The following is a 20,426-nucleotide window of genomic DNA, read 5'->3' on the forward strand; positions in this document are numbered from 1 at the left end:
TGGACAAAAAAGGAAACAAACTCAGACATTTTTTGTTCAGTATAAAAGAGGTTTGAATAGTTTTAACAGATAGCATCAATAAGGCAGAAACTAAAGAATATATATATATATATATATATATATATATATATATATATATATATATATATATATATATATATATATATATATATATATATATATATATATATATATATATATATATATATATGTGTATGTATGTATGTATTCGTCATCCATAATCACTGCTACTAACCAGAACAACTGCTGCTAATGATGATAGCATTATTTGCAAATTATTGTTATTTTAGAAGTAGATACAGTTATGCTAGTAAAGCAACAATAGTAGTAATTTTTGTAGCGTGTTAAACTAAATGACGAATAAGTATATCTGGAGATGAGTAAAGTACAAAGCTTAATTCCTAATTAAGTAACATGATTGGTAACACCTGTGTAGTCTCAATTATAACGTGCACTACAGTCATTATCGACTAGAGCGAATATGAATTTCAAAGATTCGACGTAAACATAAGAACATGAATATCATTATATTAAATGAACAATGATCACGGAAAGCGCTACATATTCTGTAGATCACCAAACTATTAGGATGAGAGGTGAACTTTAAGGGGAGAGAAAACGATGTTAAGGAAAACACACTCTGAAAAATTTAAAACGATTTGATAGAAATGGAGCTTGATTAAGGCTTGATAAAAAATTAAACACTGAATAAAAGAATGAATATAGAGAGAAAATGCTTGCATAAAAAACGTTAGAATGCTTGGTTAAGGCAATGAAATTATCAGTTATACAAGCAAAATTAAAACTGCTTGTCTAAGTGAAGATTGGTTTAGCTTGGAGACTTAAGCCAAAAAGGCATCTATTAGTGATTGATTATGTATTTATGTTTTGTTGACGTTTTGCCTCGTGCCTTGTTCTCCTGCCTATAACGGTACACGCACCAACAGGCGATCTCTGGAAAATTAACAAATGCTCAATAAAACAAATGAGGTAGCTATTAGGAATATTGGTATAGTAAAGCGTACTGAAATTACACTTTAGAATACAAGCAAACGATTTGTCTTGAAGATAAAATTAGTATTTTGAAATATACGTTTCACACGCGTTATGAAGCAAAATATTCATATCAAATGATCTCGAAATTACAGTTGAAACGATAATGATGATGAGGATTATGAATATCACAAATGTTATTTCTGATCTTATACTTTTGCTCACCATCAAGTAGTAGGGAGATGATATTTCATTGCCTTCTAACCATAAATACGTCAATAAATAATGTACTTACACTAGCAACGCGCAACAGGACATTCACGATCAACAACGTGAATGTTGTTGACATAGAGTTTAGCGTTACTATGGTACAATCCAGATGATGATACAAAGCAAGAGCTTCGTTCTTACTCAATTTTGATGCAATTTGGGAAACGTTTATGTCAAGGAATGATGTCTCGAATATCAGCACATGTGACGTATCAGTAGCAGTAGTAGTAAACAATTTTACCAATAGTCACATGTTCTAATGAGAACATGCAACATACAAATCTCGCGATCCTGAATTTCGTTGTCTCAGTTCATTATATACATACCATGAGGTTCAGGTTGTTGGGCTGTACGTTTTCCAATGTGGCAGGGCAAAACCCGAGTATCACAGAAACAGTAAGAGGATATATTTGAAAGACACACACACACACACACACACACACACACAAACATATATATATATATATATATATATATATATATATATATATATATATATATATATATATATATATATATATATATATATATATATATATATATATATATATATATATATATATATATAATAAGCTATAAGATTGAATCAACATGTATAATATCGTGTAATGTTCAAGTTTAAATTGAATACGTTATTTCCCTTGGTCATATTTATATATAGAAATATGACCAAGGGAAATAACGCATTCAATTTAAACATAAATAGTACATGATATTATATATTTTGATTCAATCTTATAGCTTATTTTGAAAATATCTTTAAAATGTCTATACTATACAATTTATATCATTACAGAATGCTTCGTTAGTAAACAATCGCATTACTAATTCAAGTCTAGACTTGTATAAAACGTGTATAAAGTAAAGGTCAATTCGGCTTCATTACATTATTGTTGATACTATAAATTTATTTCTTTTGATTTTGATTTTGCTCATTTAGTCTCCTTTACAAATCACGCTTTCTTGTTGTTCTAGCAAGACTATTTGTCGTTCGTGCAGTTTGGTTTGACAACACATTTACAATATTTGGCTTTCTTGTTTGCAAAAATAGTAGCAGGACTTTTATTGCAAGAAAAAACAACTGATTTAAGTCAAGTTCAATGTGCACATCATCATCTTGTTTTTTTGAGAATGGATAGTACATCTGTCAAACATACTAATTGACGTACACTGGCTACTGGTCCCAATAAGTCTTGCGTTGCGCCTAGCCGAACTTGTGCCACAATATTCAGCAATCATATGTCCGACAATAAGAAAGTAGGGTGACTAGGTACTCGAAATTCTCAGATTATACAATGTAGCGGTTCTACGATTCACATTGTCAGATTTCACGCAATAAAAGTACAGTACTCGTGGATGAATTTAAAACAACGACTCCATTTTTGGGTTCAGCTATATAGAATTAATATACCCTGAGTGACAGTACTACTCTTGTTGCTGTTGATACTATTACTTATCCGACGGCATCATATGCTCCAGAGAATGTATTTATTTAGATTTAGATGTTTATGAATTTGTATTATCGCATAAGGTTTAGGCGTCACTGAAGGCTAACTAGGCCTACACAACGTGCTCTAAAGATGTTAACAATGGTTTATCGTGATATCCTTCCACTAACATAAACAAAAGGATACAACATGCGTGCATCTCGTGTATTCTGAACTTTACGAATTACAAAGGGAAGTAATTTTGCCGGTAACAGCTATTGTTTTAAATTTGAAAGATTGTTTCAGTTTCTGTTTTTTTTTCTTAATGTTTAACGTAGTTTCGATTCTCTAATCCATAGCTGAATCATTATCATTGTAGTTTAAATGTTGTCTAACACATATTTTGAATAATTTCAGTTTGAGAGAGAGAAGATAATGTATCAGGTTGATACGTGTTGGCTGAGAAAATGAGAGTAGCTTTTCAGTGATTTAAGAACGATGTAAATGTAAACCTGTATGTATATGTTTGTGCGTGTTCGTGTGTTTATCTAGAATGTAACGAAATAATTTTTTTTATATTATGTGTCCACAATTGCTGTGCTTCAAAGAGTTAACCGGACATGACATCTTCTGTTATTCTGCAACTGTGTTTACTTTTGTCTTTTTTATAATCCGTTGTCAGTTTTCTTAAGAGGTGACACAGTTATGTTACACAATTTAAAAGTACAATATAAATTGTTATTTAGTAGCACAAGAACGCTCACACATTATACATAATGAAACTACGAAGAATAATTATATAATTGCGTTACAAAGAAACCGCACTAACTATAAGTAAACTTATGGTTCCTCTATTACTGAATATGTTTAATTAAATAACATACATAAATTGAAGAAGAGTAAAAAGTGCACCGTTTTATTTATACTTGTATCGTTTGACTAATCTAGCCTCAGATGCCATTTTAATGTAGCACATTTTCGACCTTAGTTTATGATTATTCATTCTCTGAATTTTTGGGACAGCGACATATCATTTAGAACGTCAGTATATAGATTCTTTGCTTGCAATACGAACATTTAGTACGAGATGTGTCATTTATGTATTTATTGAAAGCGCACCATATAAGACACAAGTACGGTAGGTTGCTAGTTCAATTTTCACAGCATATGACTGTTTTATGTACTACTGAGTAAGGTAAAATTCGACAGATCAGCATGTTCGTTTTTTTAAGCTTACACCTGCTGCAGGTTTTAAAATAGTGATACTGAACACTTTGAAGATGATGATGTTGATGTGTTACTGCCTGTTTTGTAGGACTCTTGCAAAATAATGTGTTGGGATATGTAGGGGATAATAACTTAATTACATAAAATATTTTGTCAATGAAGACATTCAGATTTTGCATGTGATATTTCATCTCTATAACACAACACACTATTTGTTAAGTTCATATAGCTTATGACAGATGTATTCATCATGCAGTATTCAAATGCACAGATAAATATTAATGATTATTATGTCCAGTCATCATTTGATAAATTTGAAAATAATGTTAATGAAGATTACAAAATGACTGAAACTTTCAAAATATTGACTATTATAATTTGTTATGTGTACTTTTCAGCAAGTTGTTCCAAATTTAAAAATACACTTCCGTTTCATCCATTACATTATACATGTGAGTTATGAACTGTAGAAATCGGGTATTTAGATGTAGTCATCGGCTTATCTGTTATGCAATTAGTTATACACGTTGGTTATTATACAATAAGCCTGGTTATATATATTATGATCATAAGATCATAAAAATTAATCACTTGCATTACCCGATTTGACGCTCTTACCTATATTACTGTATTACTGTATCGACAACGTTTGGCTAGCGAAGATCGGGCTATCTCTTTGATCGCATTTAACATGCAATTCAAGAAAACTTGTTCCTATTACAGAAGGGAAGTAAATTGTGATTTTAAGGATTAAATGACAATTTGATCCTATAATAGATATATACATAAATGGATAGCGACTTATAAAATCAAACTAAAACAAATAATTAAAATGTTAAAGTTTTCAGACTAAACAGGTTCTGCGCCTTTTCTGAATATATAATCAATTGCTACATTTGTTCAAAACTTTCACGAGTGTTAACGTTTATTTTTTGTGTGTCAAATAGGCCTTGTATTGAAAGGCTTATCGCCCACTGAGCCAATTTGCATAAGCGCTCCTATTCTCTATCACGTGGTACATCAGCCATTACATTCCTTCGAATTCGTCGCACTACGAGATGTTTTATGTTTACATTGGTTGCTTTTTAAGTTTACATGTATCAATGTCTCTTTATGAAAATAAAATATAAACCAGATAGTTAAATAAGAAATAACACGTAGTGAAACAAATATATTGAAATAACAGTATGTAAAACTGACTAAAGGCAGCAGTGAATGTTGAAGATAAGTTGTGAAAACACATTCATGATTGATTTAGCTCAAGGTGCGTTCTTGTGATGGTACTTATCTGATGTAGCTGTTATTGCAGCAGGTAAATTAGAAATATTTACTGCGTGTCATACGTTTTATGAAGACATTTTGACCAAAATGTCCTGAGAAAATATAAACAAGATTAATTTTGGTGTCGCTTGTGTTGAATTAAACGCCATGTGCAGGATGGCACGGTGTTATTGAGAGTGGATGTAAGTACACTGTTTACGAACAAGAGAGGTTATTCAATGATGTATCAAAGATAAGTTCGACTCTGTTTCCTTTTCTCTCTCTCATTAACAGCAAGTTCTAGCGATCACTAGCAGTTCATTATCGCATTTGTTATTTAAGTTTCCCATATTTTAATCCATATTGGCTGTAAGTAGATCGTAATTATCTAACTTGGTTGAACATTATGATCTAGACCTTCTGTATTTAGTAAAAACTTATACCAAATAAAATCACAATGTTCAATCAATTTACCTACATACGTGTCAGGTAAAAGGGGTTACTGATATTACTGGTCTTTGGTGAGCGTCAGATTTATGACGTGCTCAAACGTTGATGTCTCTGTCGATAATCGTATTTTTAGTTGTTAGCCAGACGTTCATCGACTGCGTTCACGTGCACGAATAAAGCTTGATATTGAACCGTTCCAACAACTTGATTTTTACGGGGATGCACCCATTTATCTCTTATATATATATATATATATATATATATATATATATATATAGTCGGTCCACTTTATATATCGTACGTACAGCTGCATATTTGTGGTATTACATGTTCAATACCACTTTATGCAATTCTGATTGGTCCATATAAGCCAATCTAATTTTTGTGCACTATTCGCATTATTGATGGGCTGCGAGCGTGAGAACATTGAATTACCCCGCCTACTGGAACGTTTTGTTCTTAGCATTACTAGTAATGTTTTGGTGTCCAATTTTAGAATCGACTGCTCAAAGGGAATTGTGGAGAAAAGGAGAAAAGATCACGTCTATCTGAATATGGCCCATTTACAACCATTGGCTCGTTAGGCCATGTGTAGAATATCATGCGATAAAAAATGGCGTTACATCCCAAATAACAGCAACAAAACAAATAAGGAAATTGGTCAAACTAAAACATTTAAAAATCTACCCAACATACACGGGTTGTTTACATATTAAGTGTTATGTGTAAATAATTTGACCTCTTTTCACAGAACAATGTGAACATAAACCGGTCTCCTAAGTAACAAGACTTTATCCAGCCACAGGAGCTCTTATCATGTGATGCGATTCAAGATTTGTCTCTGTGTACTGTTCCAAATCGAATAATGAGATTACCATGTCACATATATTATTGTATATCTGGAATATCTGCATCCATAATCATCCCCTCACATATCCAAACAAATATGTCCTCATAGATGCAACTTATAGTGACACAATTTCGCTGTTAAATATTTCCCAACCAAACTAAAATAATGTGATTTCATAATGTATATAGATTCTTTGATGAAAGATTATGTTGTTTGAGGCAAATATTATTGGTTTTCGGGAGGAGAGGTGCACTTACAATATAATTGGTAAATACACTAATACATTTAATTAATCATAGAACAGCGAAACATATTCTATATTTTACACGCAACAAATGAAAGGAGCAGCAGCTGAGTAAAATTAGATGGAAATTATTTCTTCTTTTACTCCTGTTTTAATGTATTAAAAAATCTATGTGATACACAGAATGTCAGATGTGTAATGATTTGATAGTAAATTATCAACCTCGTCGAATAATGTTCATATTTTGCTTGCCAAGGCTCGCAAAAGCTGGATACTATTCAACTCTCTTTATTCAATGTTGAATCAGTACCCATTTGATTATATATATATATATATATATATATATATATATATATATAGAGAGAGAGAGAGAGAGAGAGAGAGAGAGAGAGAGAGAGAGAGAGAGAGAGAGAGAGAGAGAGAGAGAGAGAGAGTTATGAGGCCATACTAGACTTGAAAGCACAAATGAAGCCAGGCAAGAGAGAAAGAGATTTTCTGCTGTGACGAAATTTTTTTAACACTGATGCAAAGTGGAAGTCCGATTTATTTTCAGTTGAAAGTAAACAATAACGTCAAAAACACAGGTCCATCATTAATTTGATAACCCTCACATTAACAGTAGTTTAGCAGCAGAATATTTTTTCTTCATATGTTCATAGTCTGCAACACAATACTGGTTTCTTGTGCTGAAATGCGATGAGTCACATATGCCATAATTCGCACCGCTGTTATACAAATGGGCTCGTGGCCCGAGAGTACCGACTGTGAACATCATTTCCGGCTGGTTATTTCGAGAACTGTTCAGCAATATACCTTTTCTGAGCTTAGCATGTTAAGATTGCCATTTATGGCAAAGTAACTGATAATAAGTAACTGATAATAACTCATGTGACTTGTTAAGTTTTAGATTGGTGTTTCATGGCACAGCATCGCAGGTAGGCTATTTGTGTAACTGGAGTACAGTGCCTTGCTCAGGGATAAACCACGGTATCTGATTCAGACTGATACAATATTAGGCTTCGAGCCTGCGCCTTTTTGTCTTGAACGCGGCTCGCTAACCACTGAGCCATTGCAACTCCCCACCCGCTAACTATAATTGTACCAATTTAAGTGATTATTATTATTAGCATTATCATTATTTTATTTTTATTATTATTATTATTATTATTATTATTATTATTATTATTATTAATTTATACAGTGTGCATGGTATTTACTCTGCTATTTGTGCTTCAGTTGCATACAAGTTGTGTCATTTTCTTCAGCAAGATATACTTCAATAGCACGAGAGAAATCATATATCGGAGTTATATATTTTCGTATGTTACGTGAACGTTTTTCTCCTCAGCGGTGTGTACTTCCGTTTCTTCGACGGGATGTTCTCCCGCAGGACGATCAAGATCACCAGCTGAGGTTATATTGGTTTGATATTTTTCTTGCAAGTTGGTTACGTCAGCCTGACATGTTCCAAGAGGATGTGCAAGCATATTGTTTGAGATTAAATTGTTTTCATATGTTGCATGCACATCTTTTTGCTCCGTACGCGGTATGTTGAATTCTTCATCCTGACATAGTTCAATAGGACTTGGAAGATCGCTTATTGGAGTTCTATACGTTAGATCTGTTTCTATGCTGGCCGTCTCATATTGACAACATTCTACAGAAACGTCAAAATGGTAGTGACTGTGTTCAGCACTCATGCTGACTTCATGAGAATGTTCAGCGCTTACGGTGTTTTTTGCGTGATCAGAGGCAGACATGGCAGACTGAAATGTAGAAATATATTTCAATGATTTTATTATTTTAAAGTACACCAGGAATGTCTCTTTGTTCCAGAATCAAATGAAAGTGTAGAAATATGACAATTAAAACTTTACCAATCAAACCATAACCTCGAACATTTATTGTGTGGACTAAAGAATAACTTAAGAAAATCAAACTAAAAGTTTAAGGTCAAATATGTCGAAAAACGTCAGTAAAATATGTGTACTGCTTTCTCAAGAAACATTATACTGATTGAAAATCCGTTTCTATGAAATAGGCTGATCCAAAATATTTCCCGAAATCAAGCGCTAACAATAAAGATGTGTTAGACTGACCAATACTACAGCTTACATTATAATTATTGATTCAGCCTCAGGTTCATGCTGTGCTTGACATTGTTTTAGAACTATTTGAACCTCAATTGCGGTATAAGTGTATTGATGGAGTGCTTATTATGAAATCGGAATATTGTATTTTGTTCCCTCTTTTCATCTATTGATCGAACAATTTGAAAATCATCTAAGCATGAATTACCATGTGAAGCATTGCACGTATTGTTGGTTCTAAATTCAATTCCAAGGGATCAAATCTCAACAATTCTTCTAAGCTTTGCAAAATGACTTAGCTATGCATTTCGGTAAGTAATTCTTTGTCACGGTTACTTTGAGATGATGTCATGGAAAATGGAGGGAGATCGTAATGAGGAGAGAGAAAAAGAAGGAGAGATAAATAATATGTAGTCTCTTTTCAAAGACTATCCTTTGCTATTATATTATAGAAGTGCTTTTAGTGGACACCTAATAGTAGGATCGTGAATAAGTACCGATAAATCCTTTACATATAATTATAAAACGCTGATTAACTAAGATTAAACAAGTAGATCAAGGCGCAGGTAAAACCTACTTACATATTATTTTAAGAAATATTACTTAACATTTTAAAGGGCGACGAGCTTTTGCCACATCGTTTAAATCAAAAATAGATATGTTGTATATACATTTCCTCTGCGAGACTAGAATGCTATATCGTAAAGAGAATACATTCTTTACAACAGATGACTGCGTTAATGCAATGGTTATAATACATATTAGTAACTTTTCTTGTCACTATTGTCATCTATATTCGTTTTAAACAATTGATACATATATTGGATGAAGGTGTAGGAATCATAAGCTTTATGTTAATTAATGTTCAGTTATGCCCCAATTTGTGTCGACGGCTAATCGGGATGTCTCCTGTAAATTTATTTACCAAATTCTGATACCAACTAAAACCAAAGTGAGCTACTATAGTAACGCATATCACCTACATTGTTATTCAACTGAAAACATTGTTTCTGTTTTCTATACTCGATATTTTTTATGATATACGCAGTATCGTAGATCAGCTGAAAATACCATTCATGGAAATATGACATTTGTGTGACAGATTCATGACTTTGAATCACCCATTGCAGAGGGCACGAAGGCCTACAAGGCTATGCAAACATTGTACAGTATTGGTACATTGTTTTATCAAGTTTGCTTCTGCTTTTCAATTATGAATTTTATATGTTTTGTACATATACTATATTCCAATCAGTACATACTGCTGAACCTGTTCTCGTTTCTCGTAGGTTTGTTCTACTTCATTTTAACCAGAACCTGTATTTATATAACAATTGCTAACATCGAGAATGACAATCACCGAAATCCATATGATCGAGCACTTACTATGTGCAGGTATATTCTTCACTCATTATTATCGTTTGACGTGATCTGGTGTAGCTTATTGAAATCCTCTGCTTATTAAAAAGTCTAAAAATCCAGTATAAGTGAGTCATATGTTTCCCTAATACGCCTCTTCCTCGCACGTATAATGGAGAAGAAATTCCTGCTTACAAACCTCAGAGTTGTATAATTTCTCGACAACACACATTTATTTGATTAGAAAATGTATATATCTCACAAACATACTTGGAAAACAAACTGAGCATAGTTAATAAACGAAAGTGTTAACGAAACCGTACCTAAAAGTTCGCAACGGTTTCTCTTTGATATCTTGTTTTGATGAAATATTTTGTTTTAAAAAATGGAAATCGACATTATTATTGCATTCACTTGCAGTCCTTGTTATCATAGGAAACACTGTTTGTAAAGGACCATGATATCCTATCCGCTTTTGGCAGTTTTCTTGTCTTGTCGGTACTGTATTATTTACTAAATGTCAACAGCAGCAAGACACTTTATGAAGTAAAATTATTTAACCCAGATAGTTTGGTTTTCTTGTAAATTTATATAAATAAAGGCACATTATGGTAACAAGGTATCGCAGGCATATCACCAAATGGGCACCAAACAGAGCAACGAAATGTTGATGTTATTTTTAAATAAAAAATTGCATGAGTATTTTTGCTATGAAACAGATTGATAGATCGATTTATCGATATAAAGACCATCATCGTGAAATGTTACCTCATCAATAACATTGTACGTGTCTTCAATGAGTTCATCATTAACAACTCTTTTGTCTCTTTTTACTTTTCCAAGCCGTTGTAAAAGTCCGCAGCAGCTATTGCTTTGATTTTTGTTCCCTGTATCATCGCTTTTTATATAGTTTTCCTTGGTAGATGACGATGACAAAGTTTGCAAAGGCATGCTTTCTTTAATTTGGCTGCTGTTCGAAACATCTTTTGGCATTGCTGTAATAGGCATGAATATGTTACATTTTGATACGTTCTCTGGAGACTATTTCATGCCGCCTATACTTTATCGCAAACAATATAACAAATAGCATTCGTTTCCGAATCACCCAATTACAAAAGATAGAATCAAGTATATTAGTATATGCATATGCTTGTATTTTTCCATTAAGTTTATTTTGTCAGAATCGTGCGGTATTTTTATATACTGCACGGTTTCATATTGCACGTGTATGTAAAAATAGTGAAAATGATCTCGTGTATTACGAATTACTTTATGCTTATATAGCATAGGCTTTTGCTACTGCTTTATTAGATTAGTTAGTGGCTGTACTACACAATCTGTTTCGTCCATGTTAAAGTAGAGATGATAAGTTAACTATGTAGACAAATTCACTAGGTTACTTACGAACCTTTCAAACAAGAAAACAAATGAGCGTTATATTCTCAATATCCACAACAAACGTGAGAAACGCAATATTGAAAATGTCATTCTGATCAGTTAAACAATTATTTGTGTGAAATTTTCGTAACCGTTAGTCCCCCTGAGGGTCCGGGGTTGTAGAATTGGCCCGACGTGCCTCACTACGTGTCGTAAGTGGCGACTAAGTAGAGGTAACCTGTTTGCCGTGAGTTGTGTCCCTTGTCGGGGAAGGAAAGGATCCTGGTAGTTGAGCAAATGCTTTCCGATGCAATGCACTACTCTGGCCTCTACTTCTCTTAGACGGGTAGTCGGGATGAGCCCGCTCTCGAGAAATTGGCTGGTCACACAGAGCCCTAGGAAGTCTTTTATTTACTAGCTCACCTTTTTATCTTTTTTCTTGTATCTCTCTTGATACCACCGTTGCCCCGACAGTCTATTCCTTTATGTTTCCCTTTCCCAAGTCTTAGAAAACTTCCTAGAAGGCGGTAGCTTAGCGGGTCAATCAGGAGGTAATTTCACCGACCCTAGAAGGCGGTGGCTTCCCGGGTCAATCATAGGTAATTTTATCAAATGAATATACCATCTGTGTATCCCTGGCACTTGAAAAGTGTTCCCTTGTTGGGCTCCATGGTGAGCGGGGAGCACGGGTGCTGAATTTTAAATCAACCAACATGGATATTTCCACAAAAAATCAAACCAAACGCACCAAAACTCTATCTGACTCGGATGACGAACCATGTTGTTTGGAGTCATTTGCACGCTTCATGGTCATACAATATAAAGATGCCACAAAACCAGTTGCCTCACTATCTCCATTTGGCATCGAAAATACTATCACAGGATAAATTAGCACACCAAAAGGTGTTAAAAAGTTGAAATCGGGTTGTCTTCTTATTGAGTGTGAGCGATGATGTTAAACAGAAAACATCAAGAAAATGAAATATTTCTTCGATATCCCAGTGACCTCGTTCACATATACCACACACACTACTACTAAAGGCGTGACTCGCTGTCGTGACTTGGCTGGAGTCAGCGACATAGATATAACTGAAGGGATAAAAAACGAAGGTGTTACTGCAGTACATAGAAAACGTATTAAACGTAATAACAATCTGCAGGACACCAGCAACATTTTACTCACCTTCAACAAACCAACTGTACCCAAAGTGGTCAAAGTTAGCTTTTTTGCAAGTGAAGGTCGAGATCTATATTCCAAACACCCTTCAGTGGTATACGTGTCAGAAATACGGCCATCACGAAGACCGTTGCTCAAAAAGCCAAATGTGTGGCCGATGCGGAGAAAATTCTCATCAGGAATCTGTAGAGCAACTCCGTATTGTGTCAACTATGGAAAGGAGCACCACGCCAGTTCCAACTATTGTGATACCTGGAAACAGGAGAAGGAAATACAGAGGGTAAAATATGCATCTGACATACCCTATTCAGAAGCCAGAAAACTCGTTCAGGCCAAAACAGTACATCCTGGCCCATCCTTCTCGTCTGTAGTGAAGAACAATCCGAAAACAACAAAGGACGTTCAAGCACAAACAGATAAACCCGATTCAACACCAAGCTCTAACACCCCCCCCCCCCATTACCAAGCACATAAGAACACGACATCTACTCTATAACATGTTTCAAGACATTGACAACAAGCATGCAGAGCACACTGCTCCATTTGCTCAAGGTAGCTCCAGACTAACAAACAAACAATTTACTTCCTCCACAAAAATAGCCACACAAATTGCCTCAGCGAAAGTATAAGCTAGCCCCACAATCTTAAATTTAAATGTATAATGACGAACGCCATCATAAAATGGAACTGTCGAGGAACTTAAAGCAAATTAGAACGATATTCTCCTCCTTTTAAACGAATATAATCTTGCGGTACTATGCCTTCAGGAAATATTAATGATAGATACGGATAACATTACACTTAAAAATTACTCCCTGTTTAACACCTACTCCCACAATGTTGACAGGTCCTCAGGAGGAGTTTCTGTTGTTGTGAACAATAGAACCCTTCATAGCGTCATCCCAGTAAACACCAATCTGCAAGACATTGCTGTAAGCGTCACTCTAGATCGAGTGATTACCTTTTGTTCTATTTACCTACCACCAAACATCAACGTAGTACCAAACGATTTAGACAAACTTGTTCAACAACTTCCCGCACAATTTGTTTTACTCGGGGATTTAAATGCCCATAACTTGTAATGGGGATCAAGCGATATAAATGACCGAGGCCACAGAATAGAAGGCTTTATTTATAGACACGATTTGTGTCTATATAACAACAAATCACCGACAAATTTGCACCCAGGAAAGGGTACATACACGAGTATCGATTTGACAATTTGTTCCCCCTCGCTGCTTTTTGGACTATGAATGGAAGGTCGCAGATGACCTTCACAGCAGTGATAATTTTCCAATCTCTCTTAAGAACACTGACGCTACAATTAACGACGCAATTCCACAACGGAATTTAAAAAAGGCCGACTGTGCCAAATTTGAAACGCTTTGCACAACAAGGCTAGACAGAGATACTGTGTTAAACTACAAAAAAACCCTTTTCAATATTTTACTTCTGCTTTAACCAGCTTTGCAGAAGAATCCATTCCGCACGATTAAAGAAAGCAAAAGAGCATCATAAAAAAATATGCTTCAATATTAACTTCTCGTTCTTCTATAAAGAAAGATTGGGACACGATCCGCAAAATAAATGGAAAGGGAAGACACAATTTCTTTCGACATCTCAAACCAAGCAACAATAGTTTCAATTATATACTTGCTGATAGATTCTCTAAAAATTCATCATCTTCTAATTATTCAGAAGCCGTCAGAAGATTCAAAACACAAAAAGAAAAGACACGGTTTAAATTCATATCGAATAACTCAGAAAGTTATAATAAACCGTTTACAATGTTTTAGCTGATTGAATCTCTGAATAAGGCCCACGATACATTGACAGTTTTTAAAACACCTTAAAGAACCTTCATTAACAGTACTTCTGGAAATCTTCAATGATTTATAGATTACTGGTAATGTATCTAAAATTTGGAAAGAAGCAACATTAATACCAGTTCCTAAACCAGGTAAAGATAGCACAGATCCTAACAGCTATCGACCTATTGCACTCACAACTGTGTGTGCAAAACAATGGAACGAATGATCAATTATCGGCTTGTATGGTAACTGGAAGCTAACAATTTAATATCTCCATTCCAAAGTGGCTTTCGATATGGCCGGAGCACCAATGATCATCTGGTTAGACTGGAAACATTTATTCGCGACGCATTTTTCAAGAAGGAACATTTAGTAGATGTTTTCTTTGATTTAGAAAAGGCCTATAACACAACATGGAAGTATGGGGTACTAAATGACCTGCACGATCTAGGTCTAAAAGGCCGCCTGCCTTCTATCGTATCAAACTTTCTCTCAGACAGATAATTCAAAGTACGAGTGGGCTCTACCCTTTCAGATCTGCACGATCAAGAGATGGGTGTGCCCCATTACTTTATCTGTGACGCTTTTCAACATCAAAGATTAATAGCATCACCAAGTGTTTGGCTCCTGGTGTGGATTGCTCGCTATATGTTGATGATTTTCTAATATGTTATAGATCAAAGCACATGCTTACAAACAATCGAAAGACAACTAAAGCAAAATATAAACAAGATTCAAAATTGGGTCAGTACTAACGGTTTCAAATTCTCGATATCAAAAACGGTATGTATGCATTTCTGTCAGTTACGACGACACCACGATGAACCTAAACACACGCTGAGCGAAACATATATTCCAGTTGTTGAGGAAACAAAGTTTGTAGGTACTATCTTCGACATAAAACTGACTTTTATTCTACACCTAAAGAATTTGAAAGCTAAATGCTTAAAATCTCAAGACCTACTTAAAATAGCAGCGCACACTGAATGGGGTGCTGCCTATGGTTGCGTTGTTTATGGTTCAGCCAGAAAGCCATATTTGAGAATGCTTGATCCAATTCTTCATCAAGGGATAGGACTCACTCTGGGAGCATTTAAAACACCCGTGTGAAAGCCTCCTTGCTGAAACTAACGAACCAGCATTATCACATCGTAGAGGAATGCGTTATGTACAGTATGCTCAAAAATTAAAATCAAACCCCCTGAACCGTGATTTTTAGGCTGCTTTTCAACCCAAATACAAAACCTTGTACGAAAATAAACCAAACACCATACGTTCATTTGGCATTAGAATATCATCCAGCCTTGACATTTCAAATATTGATCTTTCTAAAATTCAGAAAACGTCCATTCCCGAAACTCGACCCTGGCTACTTAAACAAACAAAAGTATTTTCTACGCTACATGATGGCAAAAAGTCCGAGATAAACCCAACAATCTTCCACAAATATCATGAACGTCTCACTGAATTTAAAAAATACACATGAATTTATACCGACGAATCAAGTCACGAAGAAAAGGCTGCTGCAGCTTAATTAGTGGAAATTGCAAAACACAAGTTCGCTTACCAAATGGCATACCACTGTTTTCAGCCAAAATCAGAGCAATAGACCTTGCTTTGCACTATATCGAAAATAAACGCATTTTGAATAGCACCATCTTCTCTGATTCCCTATCAGTTCGTCAGTCACTGCACAATAAGAAACTGGAGAATTCATTATTGAATAACATACTCGTCACAAATACCGAGCTGAGTGTCTCGCACAATATAATATAGTGTTGGCTATCCAGCAATAATGGTATTAAAGGTAATGAAAAAGCAGATTGTGCTGCTAAAATGACCCTAACTCAAGAACCATCTGATTTTAAATTACCGTATAGTGGTTTTAAACCCAGTATCAAAAGGTCCTTACGTCAGAAGTGGCAGGCACCATGGAATGATGCAGTGAATAACAGACTTCATGCAATCAAGCCAATCCTAGGATAATGGACTCCTTCCTACAGAATCCTCCGTAGGGAGGAATTAGTCATTGCAATAATTCGAACTGGTCATACTTATATAACCCACTCCCACATACTAAAAGGTGAAGACCCACCAGATTGCTTTTATTTGCAATGATTCATTCACTGTTAAGGATATTATGACGGAATGTTTTGACCTGCAACCTACATGCGATCAGTATTACAATATGCATGTTATGAAGGAACGTTTTGATACAATACACGTAAGTTGCATTCAATAATTCTTAAAAGAAGCGAATATTTATTCTAAATTATAACTTCAATGCCATCACGTTGAGAAATGTTATGTAATGTAAATACCGTCCTTTACGTTCAATACCTTTTCATCTGTCATCATTAAGATACACCGTTTACATTCTTCGTACATCGGGGAGTTTTATTTATTACCGTTACTATTTTATCGTTTTATTTAGTGTTGATATCGCTGGGTGATATAAAATAGTTTATCCTTTTTCACATAATTATACATACGACCCTTTGTATGGGGCTAAATAGCCTTACAGTGCTGCTGCACCATTAAAAACAAACAAACAAACAAACAAAATTGAACACAACTAAAAATAATTGATTCAACTGATCAGATATTAATGTAGAAATGGTCATATTCAGATAAACAACCCTAATATAAAAAATATGTCACAATACTAGGACCAGGATGAAAATCATTTCATTGAATATTTCCATAAAATTATACACAAAATTCGTTTCTGAAATCTTCTTAGATCGGACTCAACGTTGTATCTAGAACTCAGAACAAGGTAAACATGCTTATCTTGCATGGCATTTGTCGTGTAAACACATAATTATATCTTCAACTATGCACAAAGGTCAATCACACGATACAAATTAAATATACATATCAATATATATATATATATATATATATATATATATATATATATATATATATATATATATATATATATATATATATATATATATATATATATATATATATATATATATATGTTATATTATTGTTTATTTTTATTGAGCTTGAGAATAAAGCTCTTATTATTATATATATGTTATATTATTGTTTATTTTTATTGAGCTTGAGAATAAAGCTCTTATTACGTTGCTAATACATTACATTCTGCAGCAGTAGATTTTGCTGGAAAACAAACTTCAAATAGGTATAGCCCAAATCAGTTTAAAAATCATACCGGTTACTCTGGATGCATATATTCGCCACAGCATGGCTAAGATACAAACTCCAATGATCAAGAGGAAGACGACAGCAGTGATTAGTCCAATCCAAAACAGTCCCAATTGTTGACCTGGAATGCGGGTTATTTTGTAATTGTGAGTTTGTAATAAGAACACTCGAAATCAATTATGCATTGTGAAATGAAACAATGCTAATGATATGTAGACTTCAAACTGTAAATACATTGTAATACATTGTGATAGTAGAATTGATTTATGCACGGTCTTGTTAGTTAGCTAGCAATACAATATTTATACATACGCTAGGGTTAATTCCTTTATCGGATGCTGTAGAGAGACTTAGATGTATCAGATCTGAATGTTGATGTAATAATTTTAACAGATATAATTATTTCAAGACTTGCACAACTAAAAAAGGAAAACTCGACTTACTGTTGTATAGCAAAAAAATGCGAATTTGCCTCTAAACAACATTTTAATATACTTGATTTATCTCTGCATAAAAATGCAAAAACATTTACATTTCCTACCTTTAAAAGTTGTACTTCCATTTCCCTAATTTTCTCCCCTCGTTAACTAAAACATCCCTCAAGTCTGAGCCAGTATATTGGCCCCATTAGGTTACTCTCGTACAATTACAAACTACATACATTAGAGGCCCGGAAAACATATTAGCGAGTTTATTTCCACGTCAAGCTTAAAGATATTTTATTGTCACTGGCAGACACATATACCTTCTTTCGATCCCGGAGTAGAAGAAACTGTAGAAGCCACTGTAACGAATTAATAGTTATCTAATTTAAAATATTGGAAAAATCATTTAATATCAAATATTATCAAAATATTCGCCAAGGGATCAATTACATTGTTGCATGGTTAGATGTTTTGGGTATGTATGTATGTATGTATGTATATAGGTATGCATGTATCCATGTATGTATGTATCTATGTATGTATGTGTAGATGTATGAATGCATGCATTACTAAATAACTGATTTAAGTGGTTTCCTGTTATAAAAAGAGTGCATTCTGCTTATTTAATTCAGGGTAATGGAAGATCTTGAAACACAGCAAAGAATCAAATAATAAAATTAAATAGTCACAAAAGTGAGCATCCAGTTACATATATGTCCACATATACATAAGGACTGATGTTGCCCATCAAATACTGCCCAAAGCAAACATATACGTATTGGTGTTGTCAACGCACTATGACCACACGTACACACACAAACATACACACTCATAACACATACACACACAAAACACATAAACACATAAAACATACACACACATACATTTATAAAGAAAGACAACGAGACAGTCAGATACATGGATATATAGATGGATTGATAGAGAGAGAGATAGATAGATAGATAGATAGATAGATAGATAGATAGATAGATAGATAGATAGATAGATAGATAGATAGATAGATAGATAGATAGATAGATAGATAGATAGATAGGTAGATAGATAGATAGAAAGATATATAGATAGAGAGATATATAGATAGATAGATGGATAAATAAAAAATAGAGAAATAGATAGACAGACATATATATAGATATGTATGTAGATAGATAGATAGATAAATAGATAGATAGATAGATAGTTAGATAAGTAGATAGATAGATATATAGATAGATAGTTAGATAGATAGATAGATACATAGATAGATAGATAGATAGATGGATAGACAGATATCAGAAGATCAACTTTTATGATGATTATGTAAACGTAATATATACTATAAACACTATTTAGAAAAAATACAAACTTAAATAATTTCAACAATATGGATGTAATATAAAAAGGAGACTTAAAAAAAATCTAAAAAGATATTTTTACTTAACAATCTATGTAGGAAGATTTTACCATAATATCTGCATTTATTTACCTTCTTTCACTCCGGCAGTAGACGAAACTGTTAAAGTAACTGAAACGGATTCATATTTCTTTAATTTTAACAATCATACAAATAGGTTTTATATCAAGCATTATCATAATCATACCCAAGTGATCAATTACATTGTTGCATTCGATCAGATCTTTTGAGTATGTATGTGTGGATTGATCAATTTGTGTATATATGTATCTAATTATGTATATATTTATGTATGGCTCATTAACGTACTTGATTTCCTATGCATTATGCTTATGCATTTCAGGACAATGGAATATCTTGACACACAGCAAAGAATGAAAATTACAAAATAAAATAATCACAAAAGTGAGAACCTATTTATGCAAGACTATATAGATATGTCTAAAGAGATATCAGAATTGATATGCTGATACGTGTTGGTAACATTCAACGCAGTATGTCCTCATATATAAATATATATATATATATATATATATATATATATATATATATATATATATATATATATATATATATATATTAGAAAATCAGTTTGTATGTTTATTAAGAAGACATAGTTTGTAATTAAAACAATTGTCGAATGAACCACATTCACAAATATGGATGTAGTATTAAAGAAAGCATTCTAAAAAAAAGCATCCCTTTTAACTTATAATGTATTTAAAGGTCTTTTACAGTCATATATGGATATATTTACCTTCGTTCCCTCCGGGAATAGAAGAAGCTGTAGAAGCGACTGAAAAGAATTCATAAGCATTATACAAATCATTGACTATTAAATATTATGCTAA

The 20,426-nt window shown here is 33.6% G+C and overlaps 1 protein-coding gene across 2 annotated transcripts in view; it reads right to left on the reverse strand.

Annotated features, from left to right (window-relative positions):
- Positions 1-7,268: 7,268 nt before the first annotated feature.
- The window catches only part of LOC149793539 (uncharacterized), a 28,285-nt gene continuing 15,127 nt past the window's right edge, over positions 7,269-20,426 (reverse strand). The window contains exons 4-9 of one of the 2 annotated variants that reach the window (XM_089966411.1): positions 20,333-20,371; positions 19,648-19,686; positions 18,482-18,520; positions 17,744-17,857; positions 10,960-11,186; positions 7,269-8,508 (exon numbers count right to left, since the gene is read on the reverse strand). In XM_089966411.1, the coding sequence (XP_089822537.1) occupies positions 8,050-8,508; positions 10,960-11,186; positions 17,744-17,857; positions 18,482-18,520; positions 19,648-19,686; positions 20,333-20,371 (917 nt within the window). In that variant the 3' untranslated portion in view covers positions 7,269-8,049. Of the gene's footprint in view, positions 8,509-10,959; positions 11,187-12,751; positions 12,998-17,743; positions 17,858-18,481; positions 18,521-19,647; positions 19,687-20,332; positions 20,372-20,426 lie in introns of those variants that run through there. The other variant, XR_016422573.1, reaches the window with a different exon arrangement.

This window comes from Sinohyriopsis cumingii, chromosome 8, assembly GCF_028554795.1.
Source record: "Sinohyriopsis cumingii isolate HCF-2022 chromosome 8, ASM2855479v2, whole genome shotgun sequence".
Lineage (NCBI taxonomy): Eukaryota > Metazoa > Mollusca > Bivalvia > Unionida > Unionidae > Sinohyriopsis > Sinohyriopsis cumingii.